This window comes from Sinohyriopsis cumingii, chromosome 1 (assembly GCF_028554795.1).
Source record: "Sinohyriopsis cumingii isolate HCF-2022 chromosome 1, ASM2855479v2, whole genome shotgun sequence".
Lineage (NCBI taxonomy): Eukaryota > Metazoa > Mollusca > Bivalvia > Unionida > Unionidae > Sinohyriopsis > Sinohyriopsis cumingii.
In genome coordinates, this window is record NC_142961.1 from 163,302,043 (window position 1) to 163,325,051 (window position 23,009).

The 23,009-nt window shown below is 33.8% G+C and overlaps 1 protein-coding gene across 1 annotated transcript in view; it reads left to right on the top strand.

Moving 5' to 3' along the window:
- The window catches only part of LOC149808285 (tubulin polyglutamylase TTLL5-like), a 121,214-nt gene that overhangs the window by 93,055 nt on the left and 5,150 nt on the right, over window positions 1-23,009 (top strand). The window contains exons 21-24 of the mRNA XM_089966531.1: window positions 4,235-4,376; window positions 11,265-11,379; window positions 15,679-15,796; window positions 20,242-20,394. Of these exons, the coding sequence (XP_089822657.1) occupies window positions 4,235-4,376; window positions 11,265-11,379; window positions 15,679-15,796; window positions 20,242-20,394 (528 nt within the window). The remainder of the gene's footprint in view (window positions 1-4,234; window positions 4,377-11,264; window positions 11,380-15,678; window positions 15,797-20,241; window positions 20,395-23,009) is intronic.

Sequence of the window (23,009 nt, forward strand, 5' to 3'; positions counted from 1 at the left end):
GCCTCCTTTGTATTACCATGTTAATTATGTTACTTTAATCAAATAAAGGAGGTGGAATAAAAGAAACGTTAAAAGGCACAAAAATCCTACAAACTTAAAATTTAGCAGCCCTGGTTGTATATCAGGTGAACTCACTTCATATTTGATCAATCGAACACTTATAAATGTTATTGTGCATGTAACATAAACAACCTTAAATTAACCAACTCTTTCATAACTGTGATCAAAGAACAAGGCAGCCAAGCAAAATGAATACTTTGTAAAATAAAGAGCTTGATTTCACAAATACGGACCAGTGTGGGCAAGCGAGTTTCAGAGAATTCTTGAACTGGCACTTAGAGATATCCTCAAGGATGATAAGAAGTTTCATTATTACTTCCAATGAAATCACAACATCAATATTGTACTAATTGAAAAATATAAAAATTGAGTTTCAACATAGATGACTGTCTCATGAAATAAATGTCATGTGTTTTTTGAAAAAAAAGAAATCTTCTTTGGTGGTGTATCAACAGTTAGTCTAGTTCCCTCCTCTATGGACTCCTGATTTGGCAGGATAATATTAAACACCACTATGGGAACCAGACTCATAAAGAAAACAAAAAGCAGTGACATAATACACATATTTTTTGAGTACACATGATGGTTGTTGAAACCAGTTGGAATGATTTTTGATATGTTGGACATTTTGAAAAAAATGTTATTTAAACAGAATAATGAACAACTTCATTAGAAAAAGTGTGTTATTAAAAATTATTATCGATGTGATAATGTAAAATGAGGATTCTGTCAATAAACAGCCCAGTTCCCTAATGCTGCTCACCCCTGATAGTTTTCTCGATGGCAAGTGATTTTTTTCAATTTTTGGAGGTCCCTCAATAACTCACACCTCGCCCGTTGTGCATGAGTTATCAGTGGAGAGGTGTACTTGCTTTTAAGTCAAGTCCAGCTAAAAACTGCAAAACAGATCTGGGTCTTTGCTAGGAATAATCAGTAGAATAAACAACATAGACCTTGATCTGCAGGTGCATTATGCGATGGCAGATTAAGGTGAATGTTGTTTGCAGTTGGACTCAACTTATAATCAATTTAATATGGTAATATTTCACCTGATAAGATAATCAGAATGGGAGGGGGGATCGTCATCACATTACTGATTCCTCAGTTTTGGTCTTAAGAACAATGACAAGGGTCAGCTTTTTTCCAATGCAGCAGTAATTTTTTAAAAGAAGTAAAACTGTGTTCATTTGAACATAATTGCCTCACCATAGTGCCTTAAAAATATCCCAAAACACAGAACTTAATTAGATGGACATATATATATATATATATATATATATATATATATATATATATATATATATATATATATATATATATATATATATATATATATATATATATATATATATATATATATTCAGTGTGACCCTACTATAACCTGACTGTGTTATAGACTGAACCATGGTAATAGCAACCAGGTCAGTTAGCTTAAGAAAATGATGCCTGTACCCCCAGAAAATTGCAGGGGTGGGTTAGGTAATAAATGCAGGCGGTAAAATACGTGCTTCATCAGCACAGTTACCATCTTAAATCGATGCTTATTAAATGAGAAAAACACCTGTAGTGAAAACAGAGAAGGCATACATAATAGTTTACTTTTTTTTAGAGAACCACAACGTGGTATATATACGTGAATACTATTTAGATATACATGTATAGCATGAATAGAGTGTCAACACTGTGTACTCACCCGCTAATCTCATCATATACATTGAATCCACAATACAAGTGATTCCATTGAAAATATGCACACACAGAGATTTAAAATATTCAATAATTTTGTCAGCAGTCATATTGGTCTGAATTCAGTGGAAAACATAGCACAATCATGTAACGAATGACAAAGTGCATTTACTTTTCAGTATGTCCTAAGTTAGAAAAAGTTAGTTTGCGTTTTAAGCCACCATTGGTTGCATAAACTTTTTCCCTGCAAAAAGGAATATTTCACAGCACAGTTAATGTGTTTCAGTCACATTGGAAAATGCAAAAATCCATCAGATTCCATTGCTTTTATTTAAGCTTGGTACTGACTTCCTTTGAAGAAAAGTTTGCTTTTATTGAAGATTGTAGTCGGCTTTCTTTGATGAAGGACGCATGTGTTATTGAAGTCACCGCTAAAGGACAGCTTTGGAGGGCCAAACAAATGCCCATTTCTTATTGTGGCAGCAACATCAATTAATTGCATTGCATGATTGAGAATGATTTTTTACTATTTGCTGAGTACGTTTTCATAATGATCGGTGCTTCAAAGGTAATCTGTTTCCTTTGAAATTTTAGCAAACTATTTTATCTGGGTACATTATTAAAAAGGAATTGGCCATTGTTTGGACTATTCCAGTTACTGTTCCTCTCTGCTTATTGAATTAACAAATAAGTAAGATGTGTGTGTGGGGTTTTTTTTTCATTCGTGGTAGCAGCCTGATGCTGCCTTCCACGCATGCGTCAGAAATTTAACAAAGGGTCAACAGACGATAGAGATGCAGGTGTCTGATGACAGGGATTATTACAGAAAATGTGAGTGTTCTGAAGGATTTAATTCTGAGTGAAAAAAAGAGGAATTTTACTTACCATCCACATATAAATGTCAGTCTTTGTAAATATATTAGTTACTAGCGAGCGGCCAAAATCTGATGAAAGATAGATTACGAGATAATGCCTCCTCCAGTTGATCTCCATTACCAGAAATGTCAACAACAAAAAGCAGATGTCTTACAACATACAGTACTCATGCTAGATGTCAAGATAAGCGGATTATGATATAACGATGCACTGTTTAGATTGTCAATATGGACAAAGAATTTGTTTAGTTAACAAATTTCACTGTATTTTATATTCAGTTTGCAGCTTCCTTTTGTGGGGCCTCTGAATTTCTCCACTCCATGTCAATGGTTGTATATACAAGTTTAAACGGTCAACAATGTTGCCAATAAAAAAAAATTGCCAGATGGTATATTTTGCTGCCAGTAAGGAAACAAAATCCAAGTTCGCGACATTGGCGAAGCCCTACGTGATACCAGAATAAACTTCTTATATGTTATTTTTCATACTTTTAAGAAGAAAACTACTTTTTTGTGTACCAGAAAAATACATGTAAAATTCCAGGAGCCATGCCACGATCGTCTTATATTATTCATATGCGATCTCTTCCCCAAAATGATAATAAACTTTTATGGACTGACAGACTAGGATGAGACTATTTGTATTTTGAGTTACAGAAATTTTTCTTGATGATGGGACCCATTTCAATCATTTAATTCACAATAACTCAGGAGGTGCAGACAAAAGGGCATACTATACGCTCTGCTTATTTTGCCAGTTATCCACTACAATGTGACTGTACTTTTTATATGCTTATTTTGCCAGTTATCTACTACAATGTGACTACTTTTTATATGCTTATTTTGCCAGTTATCCACTACAATGTGACTGTACTTTTTATATGCTTAGTTTGCCAGTTATCCAGTACAGTGTGACTGTACTGTCACCCTGGCAAGGTCAGCAACACTAAATACAGATGGAAGGAATACAAAATTCAAGATAAAAACTAAAGTAGTGATTTAACCAAAGGAGAAATTATAAATAAATTTCATTCATGAAAAGCAATTATCTCTAATATTCATGATAATGAAACAAATACATTTAGAAACTAACTCTGTGTGTGTGTGTGTGTGTGTGTGTGAGAGAGAGAGAGAGAGAGAGAGAGAGAGAGAGAGAGAGATTAAATAATCAAATTCAATAACAAGAAAATACTACATGAGTATCTTTTTCATAAAATAACTTTATTCCTAAATTTTTAATGTCCATTTGAAATTTATAATGTGTACATTTGAAAATATTGAGGACAGAGAAGCAAAATATGTGGTCTACTTTTATAAAAGGGTTTAAATGATGCTGCATTTACACTGAATTATATGTATTGCATTATATTATACTTAAAAATAAGTAAATAGTTAAGAATGTTTCACGCACCCTTAAGAAGAAAATATCCATAAAATTCCATAACCATATAGACCTATTATCCCATTACTTTTTATTATCACTTAGATGACTGGAAAGAAAGAAGTGAAAAAAACACCATTACATTGTAGGATGTACAAATAATCTTAGGCTTAATCTGTTTTATAAACTTTTAATCATTTACATGAAAATTTAGTTGTTATTCCTTTTGCAGTGAATGAGAGAAGGAAGATGGTGCAAGTTGTAGCAGATGGATCTGAGGGAGGAGAAGATGAAAATGAAGACAGTGAAGATAACGAAGATGAGATAGAAAGTCAGAATGGAAAGAAAAATGATACTAATATGTCATCATCAATGTAATTGGAATTTTTGTGTATTTGACTTTTGCCTACTTCCCATTCCCTTGCCAGAAAAAGAAAGGAAAGGAACCATAAAACTGAACCCCAAATGCAGAAATTGAACCTCAAATGCAAATGATTATCATATGGAAAACCTATGTATCAAGTTTGATGAATTGCTAGCTAACAGTTTAGGAGGAATTAGAGATACTGATAGACAGACAGACTGATGGACAGACAGACAGACAGACAGAGGGTACCATGCTAAAGCTAAAGCTTGCAGATGCCACAGAATGCAGCATTTCACCTGTGAATCATGTTGCATAAGCATTAGGTCAGATTAATCCAAAATATAAAAATAAACAAAAATTATAGTAACATGTTCATTGTCCTGCACTACTTTTGGTTGAATAATAATATTTTAATCCATTTTTTCCACTTTAATATTTTAGTGCAATAACTCCTGAATTATTTTAAGGTTACATAGCAGGAGGACACATAATAAATATAACATTTTGGGGTTATGACTCCTGGGTGTGTACAGTTTAGCCACTATGTTGTTATATTGTGATATAGATCCTTCCAGTATGTGTAATATGATGCATTGCAAATGAACCATTCTTTTTGTGTAGTATCACTGTATAGCTATACAACATAGATCCTGATCTGCCAGAAAATTATGCAACAGCAGCTCAGGGTCATTGTGTTGTTTTACAGCTAGACTTGACTTTAAGTGTGCATATATGGTGCATATTATGCAGTATACTACTGAATTAGAATTCCGTCTTGAATTGTACTTAATATACTCCTGATTTAGTGTTCCATATTTAATTGTACTTAATATACTCCTGATTTAGTGTTCCATATTTAATTGTACTTAATATACTCCTGATTTAGTGTTCCATATTTAATTGTACTTAATATACTCCTGATTTAGTGTTCCATATTTAATTGTACTTAATATACTCCTGATTTAGTGTTCCATATTTAATTGTACTTAATATACTCCTGAATTAGTGTTATGTCTTGAAATGTACTCAGTATCATCCTGATTTAGTATTTTATCTTGAAATATACTCAATATACTACTATTCTATCTTGAAATGTACTCAATATACTACTATTCTGTCTTGAAATGTACTCAATTATACTACTATTCTGTCTTGAAATGTACTCAATATACTACTATTCTATCTTGAAATGTACTCAATATACTACTATTCTATCTTGAAATGTACTCATATACTACTATTCTGTCTTGAAATGTACTCAATATACACCTGAATTAATGATGTGTCTTGAAATGTACTCAATATTTATCTATCTATAAATATATTGATGTAGTCACACTTGACTATTAAGCAATGGTTGGTGCATGGTCAGAGATAAAGTAAAGACAGAAGTGATAAGACAGTCAGGAGAGTAATGATAGGAAAAGAAGAAATAAGTAAAAGAGTGTCAGTGTACGTTTTCATCCCTTCATACCCAGACCAATCCCGCTATCGTAGCAGTGATGAGATAAGGAACCTCAACCAGCATAACCCTGAGAATCACTAGGTCTTACTTGTAGCTGACTAGTTCATTAGAATGTGATTTTGGAAAGCTCCTGTTTGTGAGATACCAAGTCAGGAGCTTCTGCAATTAATACACACCTGAATTATTGTTATGTCTTGAAATTTATTAATGAATTAATGTTTTTATCTTGAAATTTACTCAACTTCAATACTTGACAAGTTAAAAGAATGGTTGTCAAATTAATATTTTCACTCTGGCTCATCGAGAATTGTGTGCCAGTCTAATTAAGGCTTTCACACCAGAAGATGTACTGAATACTGGCATTAGTCCAAATTGTGAAATAATGAATTCAAACCAGTAATAGTTACATTCCATTGCAGACAGTTTGCACCTTATCATACTATGTCTAGCATTTTTCTCTCTTCCCAGATAAAGTTAAGAAATGTATGGTGTTGCTTTGGAAAATTTTTCATCATTATACTTATCATGGATGTAAGAAAATGGCATCTTTATTATTGAAAGTATAAATTTTGTTGGCCTATAAACATTAATTACCTTTGTTTAAAACAAATTTTTCTAAAAACATTTATATGCTATCTTATTTTCCAGTTGTTGTATGCATTGGTGTAGGATAGAGAAATCCCATCCTTAGGATCAGAATTTGTAAACAGGAGGTCAGCATGTTTTGGATATGATCTCCCTATTCCATGTCATTACATTTGAGGGATACTATTATTGTTTCACCTGTATTAGTAAATCACATGACAAGAGATATCCAGCAGCTAATTTCTGTACATACTACAGTCTTGACATTTTAAGATCTGTTCAACCTGATGGAGAGAGAGAAAGAGAGAGAGACAGCAGAAGAGAAATATGCATAAATATGAAAATAAAAGTTTCAAGGACTTATGGGCAGATCTATTTTTTAAATGGGAAAAGAAAGTAATCCAAATGTGATATCTCCACTGTGGTGATGAAAATGGTATCATATCCGATTGGCTGAGCTTGTTACACAGCTGGAAGCCATATTCTCTGATTTTAATCAACTTGGACAGTTTCATTACTGAAACAGGAAACCATATTTCTGATCCAGTTTTGATCAAAATTGGAATGTGGGGTTAAAACCCTGAATAGCTTCAAAACTGAGTGCAGTCAAGGCATGTTAATGAGGAGATGTTGCATCTGAATTGCTGAGCTTGTTACTGCTGTTGATATTTGTATCTTATTTTGATTAGACTTCAAATATAGTATTATGTGATAAAAATTCCATGAGTTTGATAATGTGCAGGGTCCATATATATTAATGAGATTGTCTTGCATGATATTGTCTGGTGATGTAATCACTCTGCAGACTGTATTCCAAGTAAAAATTTAACAAACTTGGTCAGTATGCTTCAGTCATTAAGGTCTTAGATTTTTCAAACTTGGTAAATATGCTGATCATTAAGATACATAATGTTTTCATGTTATGAGCAAGATCTGTGCATACTGATGAGTTGATCTTGCTTATGATTGGTTGAGCTTCTTACCAATGAGAGTCGATTTCTGACTTAAATAGGCTAATATTGTCAAGATGATAGATGATTTTAATTTGAGACCTATGCATATTTATGAGATGATCTTGCATCTGATACGGAATTTTGTTTACCACTCTGTAACTATATTTGCATTTTTGATAGCATTTTCATCAAACTTGCTAAATAGGCCTCTGTCATCAAAATCTTTATTTGAGATTAATGATGAGTGAAATTAATGTATACTAATCATGTGACCCTTTCATCTGGTTTTCTGAACTTTTAGCATTTATATGATTTTTCTGATAAGATTTGAATCAAAGTTTCTATAACATCTTGTATTATCAAGATGCTGGATGAGATTGATCATGAACAAGATCTATGGAAATTAATGAGGTAATCTTATATTTGATTGGTTGAACTTGTTACCACTTGGAACACCAAATTCCAGTTTCTCTATGTTAATCATATGTTATCATTAACATAATGAGGCCAACACTTGATTTGTTACCTTTCTAGATCTAGAGACCATATTTCTCATCCATTTTGAATATTACTAATTGGTAAATGGGTTTATATCATCAGGCTCTTGGATGACTTTGACTATAGGCAAGAGAATACTGCACATTTACACATTTAATTTTGGTAGAATCTGTATTGGGATATAGTAAAATAGGTTAGATCTATAAAATATATAGTTTTGGAGATGTATATAGTTTATATGTCATGTAATTTATATAGGATGTGTTCTTAGAATACTATATAAGCATGCTTTGTGAAATGGTAAACATGTGAATGGCATCAGGCCTTCTTGGTTTACTCCACCATGATATTGTAAGGGCATTTAGTTTACACATGTCCATTTTTATCTCCTCCACAAATCTTCTCATTTTCCAGAGTAAATTCAATTTAAAATAGAGCCTTGCCTTGTAGCCATATGTTCTTGTATACAGATGAAATTGAAAGATGAAGATATAGTTTGAGCTCCCATGGCAACACTCCATGGCACAACTAGAGCCAGTTACCTGATATAACCTCAGTTTTTCTTGTAGAAATTTCAGCCATACTAATAACTATGGTGAAACCTCAATAACATAAAATTTTGTCAGCTTTTCAGATTTCCTTTCCACATTGAAAGCCCTGTAGAATCTTAAATCTTACAAGCCATTAATATTACAGAAAGATGATGCAATTTGATAAGTATTCTATACAGTTGGCTGCCTAGTCACATTGGTAATAAGGAGTAATGAAAAGGCAAAAAAAGTAGCCAAAGCCTCCATGCATTCTAGCTTTTCAAATGTTATATAAATCAGCATTCCTGGCAAAATATGTGGAATGAGAACTCTACCAAAAGCTTAAGAAAGACACGAAATTCTGTATGGCATCCCATTTATAGAACAAATTGCAGGGATGAGGTAGTGTTGTGACAAGAAACCTCACCAAGGTGTATAACAATATTTGTACTTAGTGTGTTGACTTCTACCTTGTTAGAAAGTATTTTGACATGAACTGCATTAAAAAAAAACATGTGTGATGATGTAGCACTGAAGAAAATTTGGTCCTTTTTAGGAATATGGTTTATCAAAAAGATTACCATAAGTTTTAGGGATTTTATACTGCAATCTTTTATTTTCTATAGATTTTACAGAATTTTAATATCTTTATGTTTTATGTTATTTTCTTGCTCTTCATGTTTACAGTAATTTGGAAGGGTTTACCTTCCTAAATTTGTATGCAACTCATTTTGTATTGTTTGAACTTTTCCTTTACTTGCACCATATAACCACTATTGTGCTGAGGTACCATGAAATGCTGCACCACACACACACTATTCACATCTCCATCTGGCCATCTGTCACACACACACACACATGCCATTCACATCTCCATCTGGCCATCTGTCACACACACACACCATTCACTTCTCCATCTGGCCATCTGTCACACACACACACCATTCACATCTCCATCTGGCTATCTGTCACACCTAGATAAATGTTCCTTGTCATGACAGTGGCAGGGCTTTAATTGTGACTCTTGTCTATTCATATCTCCATCTGTCCATCTGTCACACACACACACCATTCACAGACCTGCCAGCTCTTACGATTTTGCCGTAAGTCTTATGAAATTTACCTTTAAGATACGAACTTACGACATACAAGCAAAAACTATGGAAAAATGATCATTGACAAAAATTCTGGAAAATTTGTTCATCTGTGTTTGATTGGATCCAGGTTTCATGTTAGAAGTAGTGAAATTGGTCAGGGAACCAGACTAACTTTACAGCAGCACATCAGATGCTTTTAACTGCACATATTTGTTCATGTGAAGCATCTACATGAGCAAACTGTTGATCATAGATATTTTTAAAAAAAAAAATGGCATCCAGAGAGCAATGCATGTTTAAGACAAAAGGGGAAATAAGCCCCTTGAAAAGTGTTAATAATTAACACAGAAATATGAAAAGGAATATTCAGATTCTTGTGAATAAAAGCTGGAGAGACACAATTATGTTTATTGGACATCACGTGCCAATTTGAGTATGACTCATGGTGGGAAATATGATTGCCATTGTCATGTGAAATGGAAAAAAGAATTTCCAATAATTACATAAAGTTGAGAGATAGCAACAAGCCATTGAGCTTCATAGGGTTTGGAACTAAAATCTGTGCAACTGTACCAGTGGTAAATAAAGTCTATGTGTACTTTACAAACTTTTCAGTTGAACATAATGTTTATCATCGTTGCACATTCCGAATACCGAACTTTTAATTATGCTTTCCAGCTTTTCAATAACAGTTTATGGTATTTTATTACACATTACTGAAAACTGGTCAAACTTACAGAAACAAATCAACTGCCTTACTGAGACAGACTCATCAGGGTTGGCAGGTCTGCATTCATATCTCCATCTGGCCATCTGTCACACACACACACCATTCATATCTCCATTCTGCCATCTGTCACACACACACACACTATTCACATCTCCATCCTGCCATCTGTCAAACACATACACACACACACACACCATTCACATCTCCATCTGGCCATCTGTCACAGACACACACACCATTCACATCTCCATCTGACCATCTGTCACCAACACACACACACACACACACACTATTCATTTCTCCATCTGGCCATCTGTCACACACACACACCATTCATATCTCCATTCTGCCATCTGTCACACTAACACACACACACCATTCACATCTCCATCCTGCCATATGCCAAACACACACACACACACACACACACACACACACACACACACACACACACACACACACACCATTCACATCTCCATCTGGCCGTCTGTCACAGACACACACCATTCACATCTCCATCTTGCCATCTGTCACACACACACACACACACACACACACACACACACACACACACACACACACTTCATTTCTCCATCTGGCCATCTGTCACACATATACACCATTCACATCTCCATCCTGCCATCTGTCACACACACACACACACACCATTCACATCTCCATCCTGCCATCTGTCACCCACCCACCCACCCACACAACATGCAAATCTCCATCTGGCCATCTGTCACACACACACACACCATTCATATCTCCATCTGGCCATCTGTCACACACACACACACACACACCATTCACATCTCCATCTGGCCATCTATCACACACACACACCATTCACATCTCCATCTGGACATCTGTCACACATACACCATTCATATCTCCATCTGTCACACACACACCATTCACATCTCCATCCTGGCATCTGTCACACCATGGTTAAGTTTTGTGTTTTGGTCATTTCAGGTTCTTTGATGGGAAACCTTGTCTAATGAATACATTTCTAGTTTTTCTTTCTTTCCTAGCAAAGTGCAGGCCAGATCAGCATTTGCCATGTATCTGGCGAGGGTTCAACAGAGGTTGATAACAGATGGCCCACAGATGTCTCAGGATGATATGGATGGGTTGAATGAACAAATGGTAAAAACAAGTTACATGTATATCTTGTGGGGTGCTAATGGCTTTGGTGAGTGTCATCAGTATTTCACAGAAATATTTGTTGCAGGGAAACTTTGGTGCTTTTGAACTACTAATCAGTAGAAAAAATGAAAATCATAGACCACACTGCTGCATTCATCTGCATGGAATTGTTGTAAATTATATAAAAGTGAGCTGATTTCCATATTAACTTCTATCAAAAATTAGTTTCATGAAGCAGTACTTACCTTGTTTAAGACTAATCAAGCTGCTTGGAGAGTACTCTCCTACCATCATTAATTACCAGTTTTGCTCTTTTAATATTCTGCTGAAAATTGACTGTAGTTCTCATCAGGAATCTCAATACCAGATACTACAAACACGGAATAGGAAATAGCAGAGTACAAGAAAAAGACTTGTACTTTAGAAAAGTACCAAGAGAGTCATATACAGTGAAGAAAGCTTAAAGGAATACAGATGATTTTACACCTTGAGAGATGAGTTATTCTTTGTAGGCTGAGTCTGTTCAATTTACAGACTGTCTGGAAAGGATGGTATTCAGTTATAACATTACATTTTTTTGTGTCAAACAAAAGATGTACTCTTCTACTTAAAGAATACAACAGCCCAAAAACACCAGGATGCACTAATGAGTTCTGCCTGGTATGTATCAATGTACTTCATCTTCCCCTTGCAGTGTGTGCAGTTTGTGATCCAAGGAGGAGATTAATGCAGATATGTTGCAGTTGCAGTTGGATACACCAAATTTTAAGTAATGTGTGCACCAACTGGTGCAGGAGACAAGCAACCCAATTTCTGGCTTCAGGCCACATTTTCCTCTTTTTTCATCTGTCACTCCCGCAGATAATTTGGATGCAATGGGAAGACTGGATGCATGGGGTGTTCTTTTGATCCAGTGGATCCTGCAGGTAGTACTGTCTCACCATCTGGGACAGTTTCTGCCAGCAAGCCAAACTCTGACTCAGCTATGAGACCCAGACTTGATTATTAGGATCTCAGTGAGAGATCCGACTGTTTTAACCAGACATATGGCTTCATATATATATATATATACAAAAGGTCCTTTGCATGCCCTAAGGCACTTCTTAAAGTGCATAGAGACAAGTCGTGGCAACTGTAGATGTCACTTTCTCCCATGGATACTTGCACATAGGGGCATGGGGGGGGCACTTTCCCCCTACCCACCACCCTTGATTTCACCTCTAAACATTTTTTGGCTTACATCGGTTAAAACTTAAAAACTGACAAAGCTGACTACTACATGGCCCCCACTCAGTAAAAATAATTCTGTGGGCAGACACCCCTGCTTTCTCCCCATGCAGTGTTTCAGTCCCAGACATGAAAGAAGCTATTGGCTGGCATGCAGAGTCAACCTGCCTGAGTTATTTTATCACAGGAATTTAGCTTTGCGGAGACAAAATCTGTGTCTGGTGGGTCATCTGACTGTGTCCCAGGTAACCACCAGACCTAATTAAAGCAACACAGTCTTAGCTTTGCTGGATCTGCCAGTGAAGATTTCAGTATTCATCTTCTTAACCTTATAGAACAGTAATGAATTATTTGATGATGTCCCCTGGGTCACAGTCTGAAAGATGAGGGTGTGTGAAATATAATGTTGGGTTATGACCTCTAGGCCACTATCTGGAAGGAGTGAGGAATGTGTAATATGTGATGAAAAATGGGATTTGACACGACATGCCATCAAAGTAGCTCAAGATTAAATTTACAGTTTCTTTCCCAAACATGTTTGTATTGTCCCCTGAATGTGAAACTGTGGCTATAAAATATTTTTATTTTGAAGTTGTAATAATAATAATAATAATAATATTAATGCTTTATTTATAGAGGGTGACTCATTAGTCAAGGACTATTCTCCCTTGAGGCCCTCTAAGGAGAGTATAACAATGCACATTATTTGAAGATAGCAATAATTACTGTTTATTTTAACATGTTTAGTAGTAAAATACTAAATTCCATAATCTATTAGAAGCACATACATGCTTATGATATCTTTTCTTAAATACTTTAGTATTTTCAGCAGTTTTTACATGTAGTGGAAGCTTGTTCCACATAACTGTACCAGAGTATTGGAAGCTCTTTTTAAATTGTTCTGTTCTTGATTTTGGTGGTAGAAGGTTTCCATGTGATATTGATCTCAACTGGTATTGTGTTGAACAAGACCTGAATAAGTCCTGAAGATACTCTGGTGCAGTTCCATTTAGACATTTATATAAAAGAACATCCTTGTGAAAATATATCCTGTCTTATATTGTGAACCATTTGAGTTCTGTAAATAATGCTTTTGAGGGATGATCAATAGATGCATCTAAAATTACATGTGCTGCTTGTTTCTGAAGTTTATAAATCCTGTCAAGCTCAGATTTAGCACAGTTTCCCCATACATTTGAACAATAATCCATTTTTGGAAAAATATATGACTTGTAGTATAGATTTTGAGTTTCCATAGGTAAATATTTCTTGATTCTGCTGAGTAGGGCAATTTTGGATGACAGTGTTTTACAAAGCTTATCAATATGGTCATTCCATAATAAATTATTATCTATGGTCACACCTACAAGCTTTTCATTTTTGACATTTTCTAATGGATGATTATTTATTGCCAGAGATAGTCTTGGGTTCCCTGACTTGTGTAGCTTTTGTTATGTCCCCAGAATCATACATTTTGTTTTACCTTCATTAATTATCATCCTATTTCGTTGTTTTGGACTTGAATAAGGTCTGAGTTTAATCTCATTTGGATAACTTCAGTATACAAGGTTGCATCATCTGCAAACAAATGGAGAGGAGAGGGCCCAAAACTGAGCCTTGAGGGACCCCTTATATGAATGTTCTATGTATGTTTAAAGCTCAGTTACTTGCATTTCAAAAGTTAGATCATAGGCAGTGCTTAAAGTTAAAATCTAAATTGGGGATGAAAATTGTCAACTGCCCACAACCTTGTGACCGTTCTAAATCATAATTCATAATTCAGCAATGTGAAAATGTCATCAACACAGTCAAATTATAAGTAATACTATATTGTATGATAAATGCATTTGGCAGATGCATTTTTATTCACTGCATAATCCATTTTTGTTTTGAGGTTGCTAGTTCCTACATTAGGTTATGATCTTTACATGTGACTAGGCTGGTTTACAGCCTATCAGTGACCAGTCTAATGCATGACTTCTTAGCTAATGGTACAGATCCAGAAAAATGAGGATGTGGAGACAAATGCAGATAATTTGGTCAGCAGTCAAATTACTGTCAGTCAGACTGACATAAATGCAGATGTGGTTAACTTCAGGCTTTAATAGTTGAAATTATCATCAGAATAAATTAAAGTCAATTTGTCAGTCAAGTTTAGTCCAGAAATGTAGACAGATCATTTAGAGAGCTCCTAAAAGTGAATTTTAATCACTGTCTTGACACTAAAGCATTTGATGGCTGTTGACAGCTCTGTGAGACAGATGCTGGTATAGTATTAAAAATAGCTTTGTGCTTTTTATAATTACTCTTTAATTTGACTTAAACTTACAGTTTTTGTCATCTGATACTCAATTGAATTCTTCTCTCAATCTTTAAGGTGACCATATTTTGATGTCTTGGCAACCTAAAATTTGAAATGGCCACTAACATTTTCAAGTAATAGGTGTAATTAATTAAGCAGTTGACTGGGAAGGGAAATTTATTTTATGATGTCATTCAGTTTTCAGCTTTATTTTTATTTATTACTGATGGGTACCTGTCACATGAAGAGTACCACTTTCAAATTAGACACTGTTTTCAAGTTAGACACTGTTTTAAAATTAGACATTGTTTTCAATGATGTTTTGGTTATATATACACAAAATTAAAATAAAAGGAAATAATTTCACACCAGTTTTTAAATCAATAGCTGTAAATAAAAATTGGTTTACAGAATAACATGTGCATATTAGTACCAATCTAGCTAAATGTTTTTCATATCTCCTGAGGATTTACTTACTGTATTTTTACTAGTTTATAAGTTGAGTCCAACTGTAAATATTGCATAGAACACTGATCTGCAACGGATAATGCACTAGCAGATCAGGGTTTCTCTTGCCTATTTTACTAAATACTCATGGCAGACCACTAGATTGAGATCTGCTTGCACAGTATGCAGTGGAAGATTTGGGTCTATGCAGTTTACAATTGGATCTGACTTATGAATGAGGATGTATGGTACAACAGGCTCCACAGTTTTATCCTTATAAAATCTCCATGTTTAAGTATTTCTGTTTTGACACTAATCAACAGAAAGCTATGATTGAGAATCTGGAATCCGAATGCTCAGGTCTGCGAGAGGAAAACTTTAAACTCAAAATCAAGGTAGACATGCAGCAGCAAGCATTGGAGTTTGCCAAGGTGAAAAAAGGTAAGAAACCTGATTAGCCTGTAAAATTTCCATTGGAAGCTTAGAGTAAAACAGAATGTCTCATATACAGTTGTCATTTACTATTATAAATTATTTATTCTCTGGACAAATTTTAATTTATTGTTGCATCAATTATTTTATTAGATTATATCCATTTAAATCAAAATTTCAGGTTATACAATCAAACCTATATATAATGACCAATTTTACAGCCATGTATAAGTGCTCTTTATCAGCAGGGGATTTTATATCTTTATAATGTTATGCATATCTATATTGTGTGCTTAAGTTTTGTCCATTATTGTGGATTGTACTTTGGGTTAATGTTCATTTGTGGATAACATGTTTACAGAGCTAACTTTTGTCCATGATTGTAAGTTGTAAATAAGATGTTGATATAGCGTTATGAGTTCAGAATATTCTAGAAACAATCTGATGGAAGTTTCCAATTAGAAATGACTTATGTCTAGTGAATTCTAGAACATTCGTTTTTGTCTGCATAAATAGAGTATTTTTAAACAACTTTACATTACTGTTTCATTCTAGTTTTATGATCAGTCTCTGGAATCATTTGTAGTTGTGTTAAGATATAATTCAAGAGGAATTATTTAAATCAATCATTTGAATTATTAAAGTGCTTATGATATGAATTATTTAAATATTTATTAGAGTTACTAAAGTGCTCATTCACTGCTTGGATTCATACACGCTACTAAATTAGATTATTAAGGACTCATTCAAAGGCATTCTGGATTACATCATTGTGGCACATCGGGACATTCAGGACTATTGTTCTTGGACTCATGATAGGACAGTTAGGATTTGGGGGTATTTAATTCATGGTACTGTAAGTGTTTCTTAAATTTTCACTTTGTAATTTAGAAAAATAAATTATTTCTTGATTTTACTTAAATTGTTGGTTTCTGTTACATTTAAGACCTAGAGTTGTAACAGTAAACAAGAAATTTTGTATTGATTTATGTGTAAATGGGAATATACAAGGTTTTTGATTTAAATGTAAAATAAGAGGATGGAGTATTTTATTTAAATATAAACATTAAAAATGTATCGAACGTTTGGCCTACTATGTTCATGAGTCAGGCAATGTTGTTTTTAAACAAAATTGAATATCAGTCTACAAAATTAGGTCAGTTTTTAGTCACTATGTTAGTTTACCAGAAGCTAAGTTAGAATATTTAATATAAGTCAGTATTTGCCAGCAATATTTTCCTATTGTAAATTATGCTTCTGGCCAAACTTTGGCTTAATGTACAGTATGTCAAACATATTAAAATTGATATTTCCAGTATAACTGAGATCTGACAGGCACTGACAGTTTATATTGTGATGAATTTTATAAGCCTATCAGATAAAGCTGTGCATTTTGTATTTGGGGAGTTTTTGTTAGTAAAGATATATTCAAGAATGTCTGTCATTTTTAGAAATAGGAAATATTTATTTGATTGGTGATTCAGAAGGTGAATCCCATCTGAGATCTAATGGTACTTATTATAAACTGGTAGAATTTGGAAGGTCAGAGATCAAGGACAGAGGAATTCCAATAGTTTTTGGGGTCAATATTTTAAAGGTCATGGTCACATAAATTGAAAGAAGTAACATTGGTTTCATCTAAATAACCTGAGTTTTGTGTCTTACCCTGACCAAAGTTGTGCATGGATTGCATTTAATATATGGAAGTCATCTTTTCATTTTGGATTCAAAAGTAAGGTATCCAAGAAGTGAAAGATGGTTTTAAATAAAAGAAGTATAATATTACAGTTTACCACATGAGTGTAAATTTACAATACTTTTTTGGCAGCATGTGACTATGAATAAGTTAATTTATAAACCTTTGTAATCACTTAATGAATTTTTTCCCACTTCCATAAAATGAAAAGAGGTATAGCACATTGTTCATGGTGACTGGCTGTGACTGGTCTTTTGTGATAAGAAAAAATGTACTAAACATACAAAATACATTGGTTTTGAAGAATATTCATTCATAAACTTATGAACAATTCTGAAAATACAGTTTGTAGGTAAAAATGATTGTCACATTGCTTACCACTGAATAGAACTGAAAATCAAATTTGAACCCTTTAAGAACTATGGGCCCAAAATGAAAACTTTGACCGAACTTAAAAACTGGAAACATATTCTTCTCATGATCTCTCTCCAATGAAGCATGGTTGCAAAAAGAAAAAGGTTAAGAGAATCTTGAATTCCATTATTTACAAGTTTTATTTTAAATGAATCAATTTTATACCATAAGCTCAGTTTAGATTCATACTGGTAATTTGTATTGGCCCAGCTTAAATTAGGTATATCGTCTTATTACATTGTTTGTCAGTTTTCTCTCCATTCATATTTTCAAGACACATTGCCAAGTATAATATATCATGACTAGACAGAATGTCATGTAGCATAGTCATGCCCCAACCTGAAGGTCAAGGCAAAGAAAAATAATTGTGACTTGTGTCATTGTGGGGAGTGTAACCTTTGACTCACTGAAGGTATTTTAATAAAACTTTGCCCATATATAAATCATGACTAGATGGTGTTGTGTGTACCATAGCCAGGTTCTCCACCTCAGGGTCAGGGTTCCATTGGGGAATAAGTAATTCTGTAACTTGAATTTAAAGAGGATAACTATGTTTTTTGAGTGGATATACAGAAATGTTTCATGAGTGAAGTGTAAGCACTGTATTATCACAAGTGATGAAGCCATAAGTGATAATCCAGAATGTTTCCACTTCAGAAGTGAAATATTTTCATGTATCTACTCAAAAAAATGTTGATTTTCATTTTATTAAATATATTTTAAAGCAAAAAACATTGATCTGAATGTACTTTCTCAATTACTGCACCAGTGCATTTAACAGCTGTATTACTACAGCTATAAAAAAGTAGTTCTAAATTTTGCAATAATCTTGGGATAGTGACATTTTACAAAGTTGGCCTTTACATATCATGCATCAGTTTGTGTAATTTGTCAAAATAACAACTGTATTTATATGAAAATTATGAGATTTTACAAAATATTTTAGTTAATATATTTCTTGTCAGGTTGACACTGTTGGGTGGGGGAGGCCTTTGAGTAGAAATGTCACAGACAGGTTGTACCTGATAGTCTTCAAAGCATAACATCTTTAAACAAAAGATTTTGAGTTTTACTTGTAAAGATTTTTGTTCTTTATTTTGTTTATTTATACTTTCAAACATGAATTTTGTCTGGCCTAAGTAAGCTTGCAGTTTATTTCGGTAGCAGACACTGTATCCAATTTTTATTGTCAGTTTACAATAAACTCTAATCATTCTCTGATTTATCCATCATTTTCAAATATGTTTGGGATGCAAGTTCAAACTGCTTGTTAAAAAAGCTTTTTACTATAATTAACCACAAGTTTTTTTACAAAAATATATATCATTGGTCAGTATTACAAACATACAACACTATATGTGTGACAAATAGCAACATGTCACCGTCATGTAAGTTCAGTCACTGACAGATTCCATGATTGAATGAAGAAAGCTAATTGTAATGAAAATAATATTGTACGTCTATTTTTTGCTGTTTGGAGTTTGTTTTTAGGCAATTTTTTATGGCACGTCACTGATTGCATAAATGCACATAAGAGGGTCCAGAGTTGACATATTTTAAGATTTGTGTATCCTGATCTGGAGAGAGAGAGAGAGGATGGAGCAGAAGAAGAAAATAAATAAATAGGTCTAAATATGGATAGTACAGGTTTGAATAACATACAGAAAAGCAGATATATTTCCAATATGGGGAAAAATTAGTTCCAATAGTGATGCTACCACTATGACAATAAAAGTGCTATCATGACTGTGGCAATATGATTTTTCTTTCACTGATATATTGTATAATAAAAATGTTTGAAAAATGTTTATACCTTAACATGAAGGTCACAACAAGGGCAGATGTAACTCAAACTTGCGTCCTTGCTGGAATAAAACTTTCAATCTAATCAAGACAATTTGGTGAAACTTTTAACAAGCTATCTTTCATGACTAGACATTGTGTCAAATATACAATTTCCAAGCCCTGGGTCTAACGGTCAAGATTATAGTACCTTACCATACAACACTCAAGTCCCTAGCTGAAAGGTCAAAGTCATTAGTACTGAAAAGGTCATGAGATGGGCATATTACTTACCATTTACAGTATACTTATTGATTTCGCTTCTTGCCTTAATTCTTTTACTTGGGAAAGGTAATCATTTAGTATTTGGAATTCTTTTGTTGTAGACTTATAGTATTTTACTGAGTCTACAAAAAAACCTTATTATTATTATTACTATCATTATTATTGGCTTTGTTTTTAGTTGCAATGTATCTGGTTTGTTATTTTGTTTCATTAGTCTTATTTTTATTTAGATTTGTTTTCTTATGATATATCTTCTCTCCCCTTTCAAAACAAACAGGCAGATTCTCCACAGATGAGCATCAGAGAAGCATGTCAGATGAAAGAAAAGCAGAAAGTGGTACATTAGATATAGAACTTGCAAAAGCTTTCCGAGACTTTTTCAAGGACATAAAACCAGTTCAGCAGCAGATCAAGGACATGAAATCCCAAGGCATGGATAGATAATTACATAACTGTAATCACATGGCATGGTTAGATAATTACATAGCTGTAATCACAGGGCATGGGTAGATAATTACATAACTGTAATCACATGGGCATGGGTAATTAAGTAATTATAATCACAAGGCATGGATAGATAATTACATAACTGTAATCACCTAGGCATGGGTAGATAATTACATAATTATAATCACAGGGTATGGGTAGATAATTACATAACTGTAATCACATGGGCATGGGAGATAATTATGTAATTATAATCACAAGGCATAGATAGATAATTACATAACTGTAATCACCTAGGCATGGGATGATAATTACATAATTATAATCACAGGGTATGGGTAGATAATTACAGAGTTATAATCACAGGGCATGGGTAGATAATTACATAACTGTAATCACATGGGCATGGGAGATAATAACGTAATTATAATCACAAGGCATAGATAGATAATTACATAACTGTAATCACCTAGGCATGGGTAGATAATTACGTCATTATAATCACAGGGTATGGGTAGATAATTTAGAGTGGTTTCATAGTACCTACATCCAGGGGGAGAAGGTTTAGGGGGATAACTTTGTCCATATATGGACAATATTTGCATACATTTGAGGACATCCAACCAGTAGATTTACAAAGTTTGATCAGTAGCTGCATCCATGTAACAGAAACCAGGACATTATACCAGTAGATTTAAAAAATTTGATCAGTAGATTGGATTCTAAACCAGTAGATCTTTTATTGACATGAACTTTGACATGTTTTCATGAAAAGAAAAGAAGTGTATTTTTTGCCATAAAATGTATTCTCTTCATAATATATTAAAACAGCAAGTTTTGAGCCTGAATCAATTTCTCACGGATAATATTATAATAATAATTAGTTAATATAAGTCAGTGTATTGTCAATGAAAGGAAACAGAAAAGAGTTGTATATCTCATAGTAAAGATTTTTAAAATTGGTACCTTTTACAAGATCACTGACTGTTGACTAAGGGTGATATTCATTGCCATTATTAAATTTCATTAGTTTTCTGGTCCAGATTTCTCCTTGAATCTTTTTGTATTTTGAAAAAAATGGAGAATGTCCTCTCTTTGTCAGCATTAGAATGTTGAAGTGCCAAAACATCCACACTTAGCCTGACAAAAGTGGACAAGAGGTTGAGAGAGGGCAATCATTTTCGTGATTGTTTCTCTCCATGAATGAATTGACTGAATGCATTTAGGTCAATGACAGGGTGAATAATGTCACCTTTGTAGTTGAGGGAACATGGGACAAAGGAGGAGGTGCAATGAAAGTGATGCTGTGTCAATCAGAAACTATTTGTCAGGTCCATATGTTGCCAGCTTTATGTTGCCCTTATCACTAGTCCCTGTAAAGCTACAATTATTCACTGCTGAATGGGACAAGATATGCCAAAAACCTGTAAAGTTGTAATTTGGGTATTGCTTTTATGAAGACAGATGGTTCTCCAGTTAGGACAGCAAGTTGGTTGGCAGGCAGGCATCAACATTTGCTTGTTAATACTCCTCATTTCTTACTGGATTTCAATCAAAATGTTAGGTGTATCTCAGGTAGATATTGCATGGGTTTGATAACCAGCAATTTCTGTCAACATTGGTTGGAATTATGGCTCCTAGTTGGTGCATAATGCACTGCAGTGTTATGTTAACACTCTATGGTCCACATTTTTTACTGGAATTCAATTAAATTTTGCATGAGGATGCATCTCAGCAAGATCTCGCAAAAGGTCTGAGAATCAGCAATATGTGGTTGTTATCTGGTAATAACATGCATCAGAATGTTCATACCTAAAGCCCTTATTTCCAACTCCAACCAAAAGTAATAGGAAGGTGTATATTCACAAAATCTTTGCTGTGTTTGATGTCAGTAATTTTTTTCTACATTTTCAATGTTATTGAGATTTTTTCTAGATAAAATGCACGAAGATTTTTTTTTAACACTACCGCATACTGTTTTTGTCAGATGTTTTTGAATTGAAATAGATGAACATAACCAAGTAATATACCATATATTATTGTTGATAATCAGCATTTTCTGTCAGTATTTGATAGAGTTTTGGCCCTTGATCAGCTTATTAATCATTCAAATTTTGTTTGCCTGTAATATACCTGATATGGCTTTGAAACCATGTGACCAAATCTCTTCAGACTTGAATGTAAGCTTCCTTGTAGTGATTTTCTTTTAGCACATTAGGTTTTTGAGCACTAGTAAATTCACAAATGAAATTACTGTAATCTGAAAAAAACAATTTGCTTTGGAATTTTCTTGATGGAAACTCAGTTCTTTTCTGGGTCTCAACAAATTAGCTATTAAAATACAATTGCTGCAGTCTGTGCTTATGTACTTAATAAAAGATATCTGCAAATTCATATCTTGCAAATTAGCTCCAATTACAGCTTTGTTTTTGCATTTCTTATGCACTTATTTTTTGGTTTTCGTTTAGCATGAATCTTTTCTGGAATGTATAAAACCATATGAAATCTTCTAAAACAAAACATTCAAAAATTGGACCAATATGGTAATAAACAAAATTTGTTTTATTCTGCCGTATACCAGTTATCTCTAAAACTTGA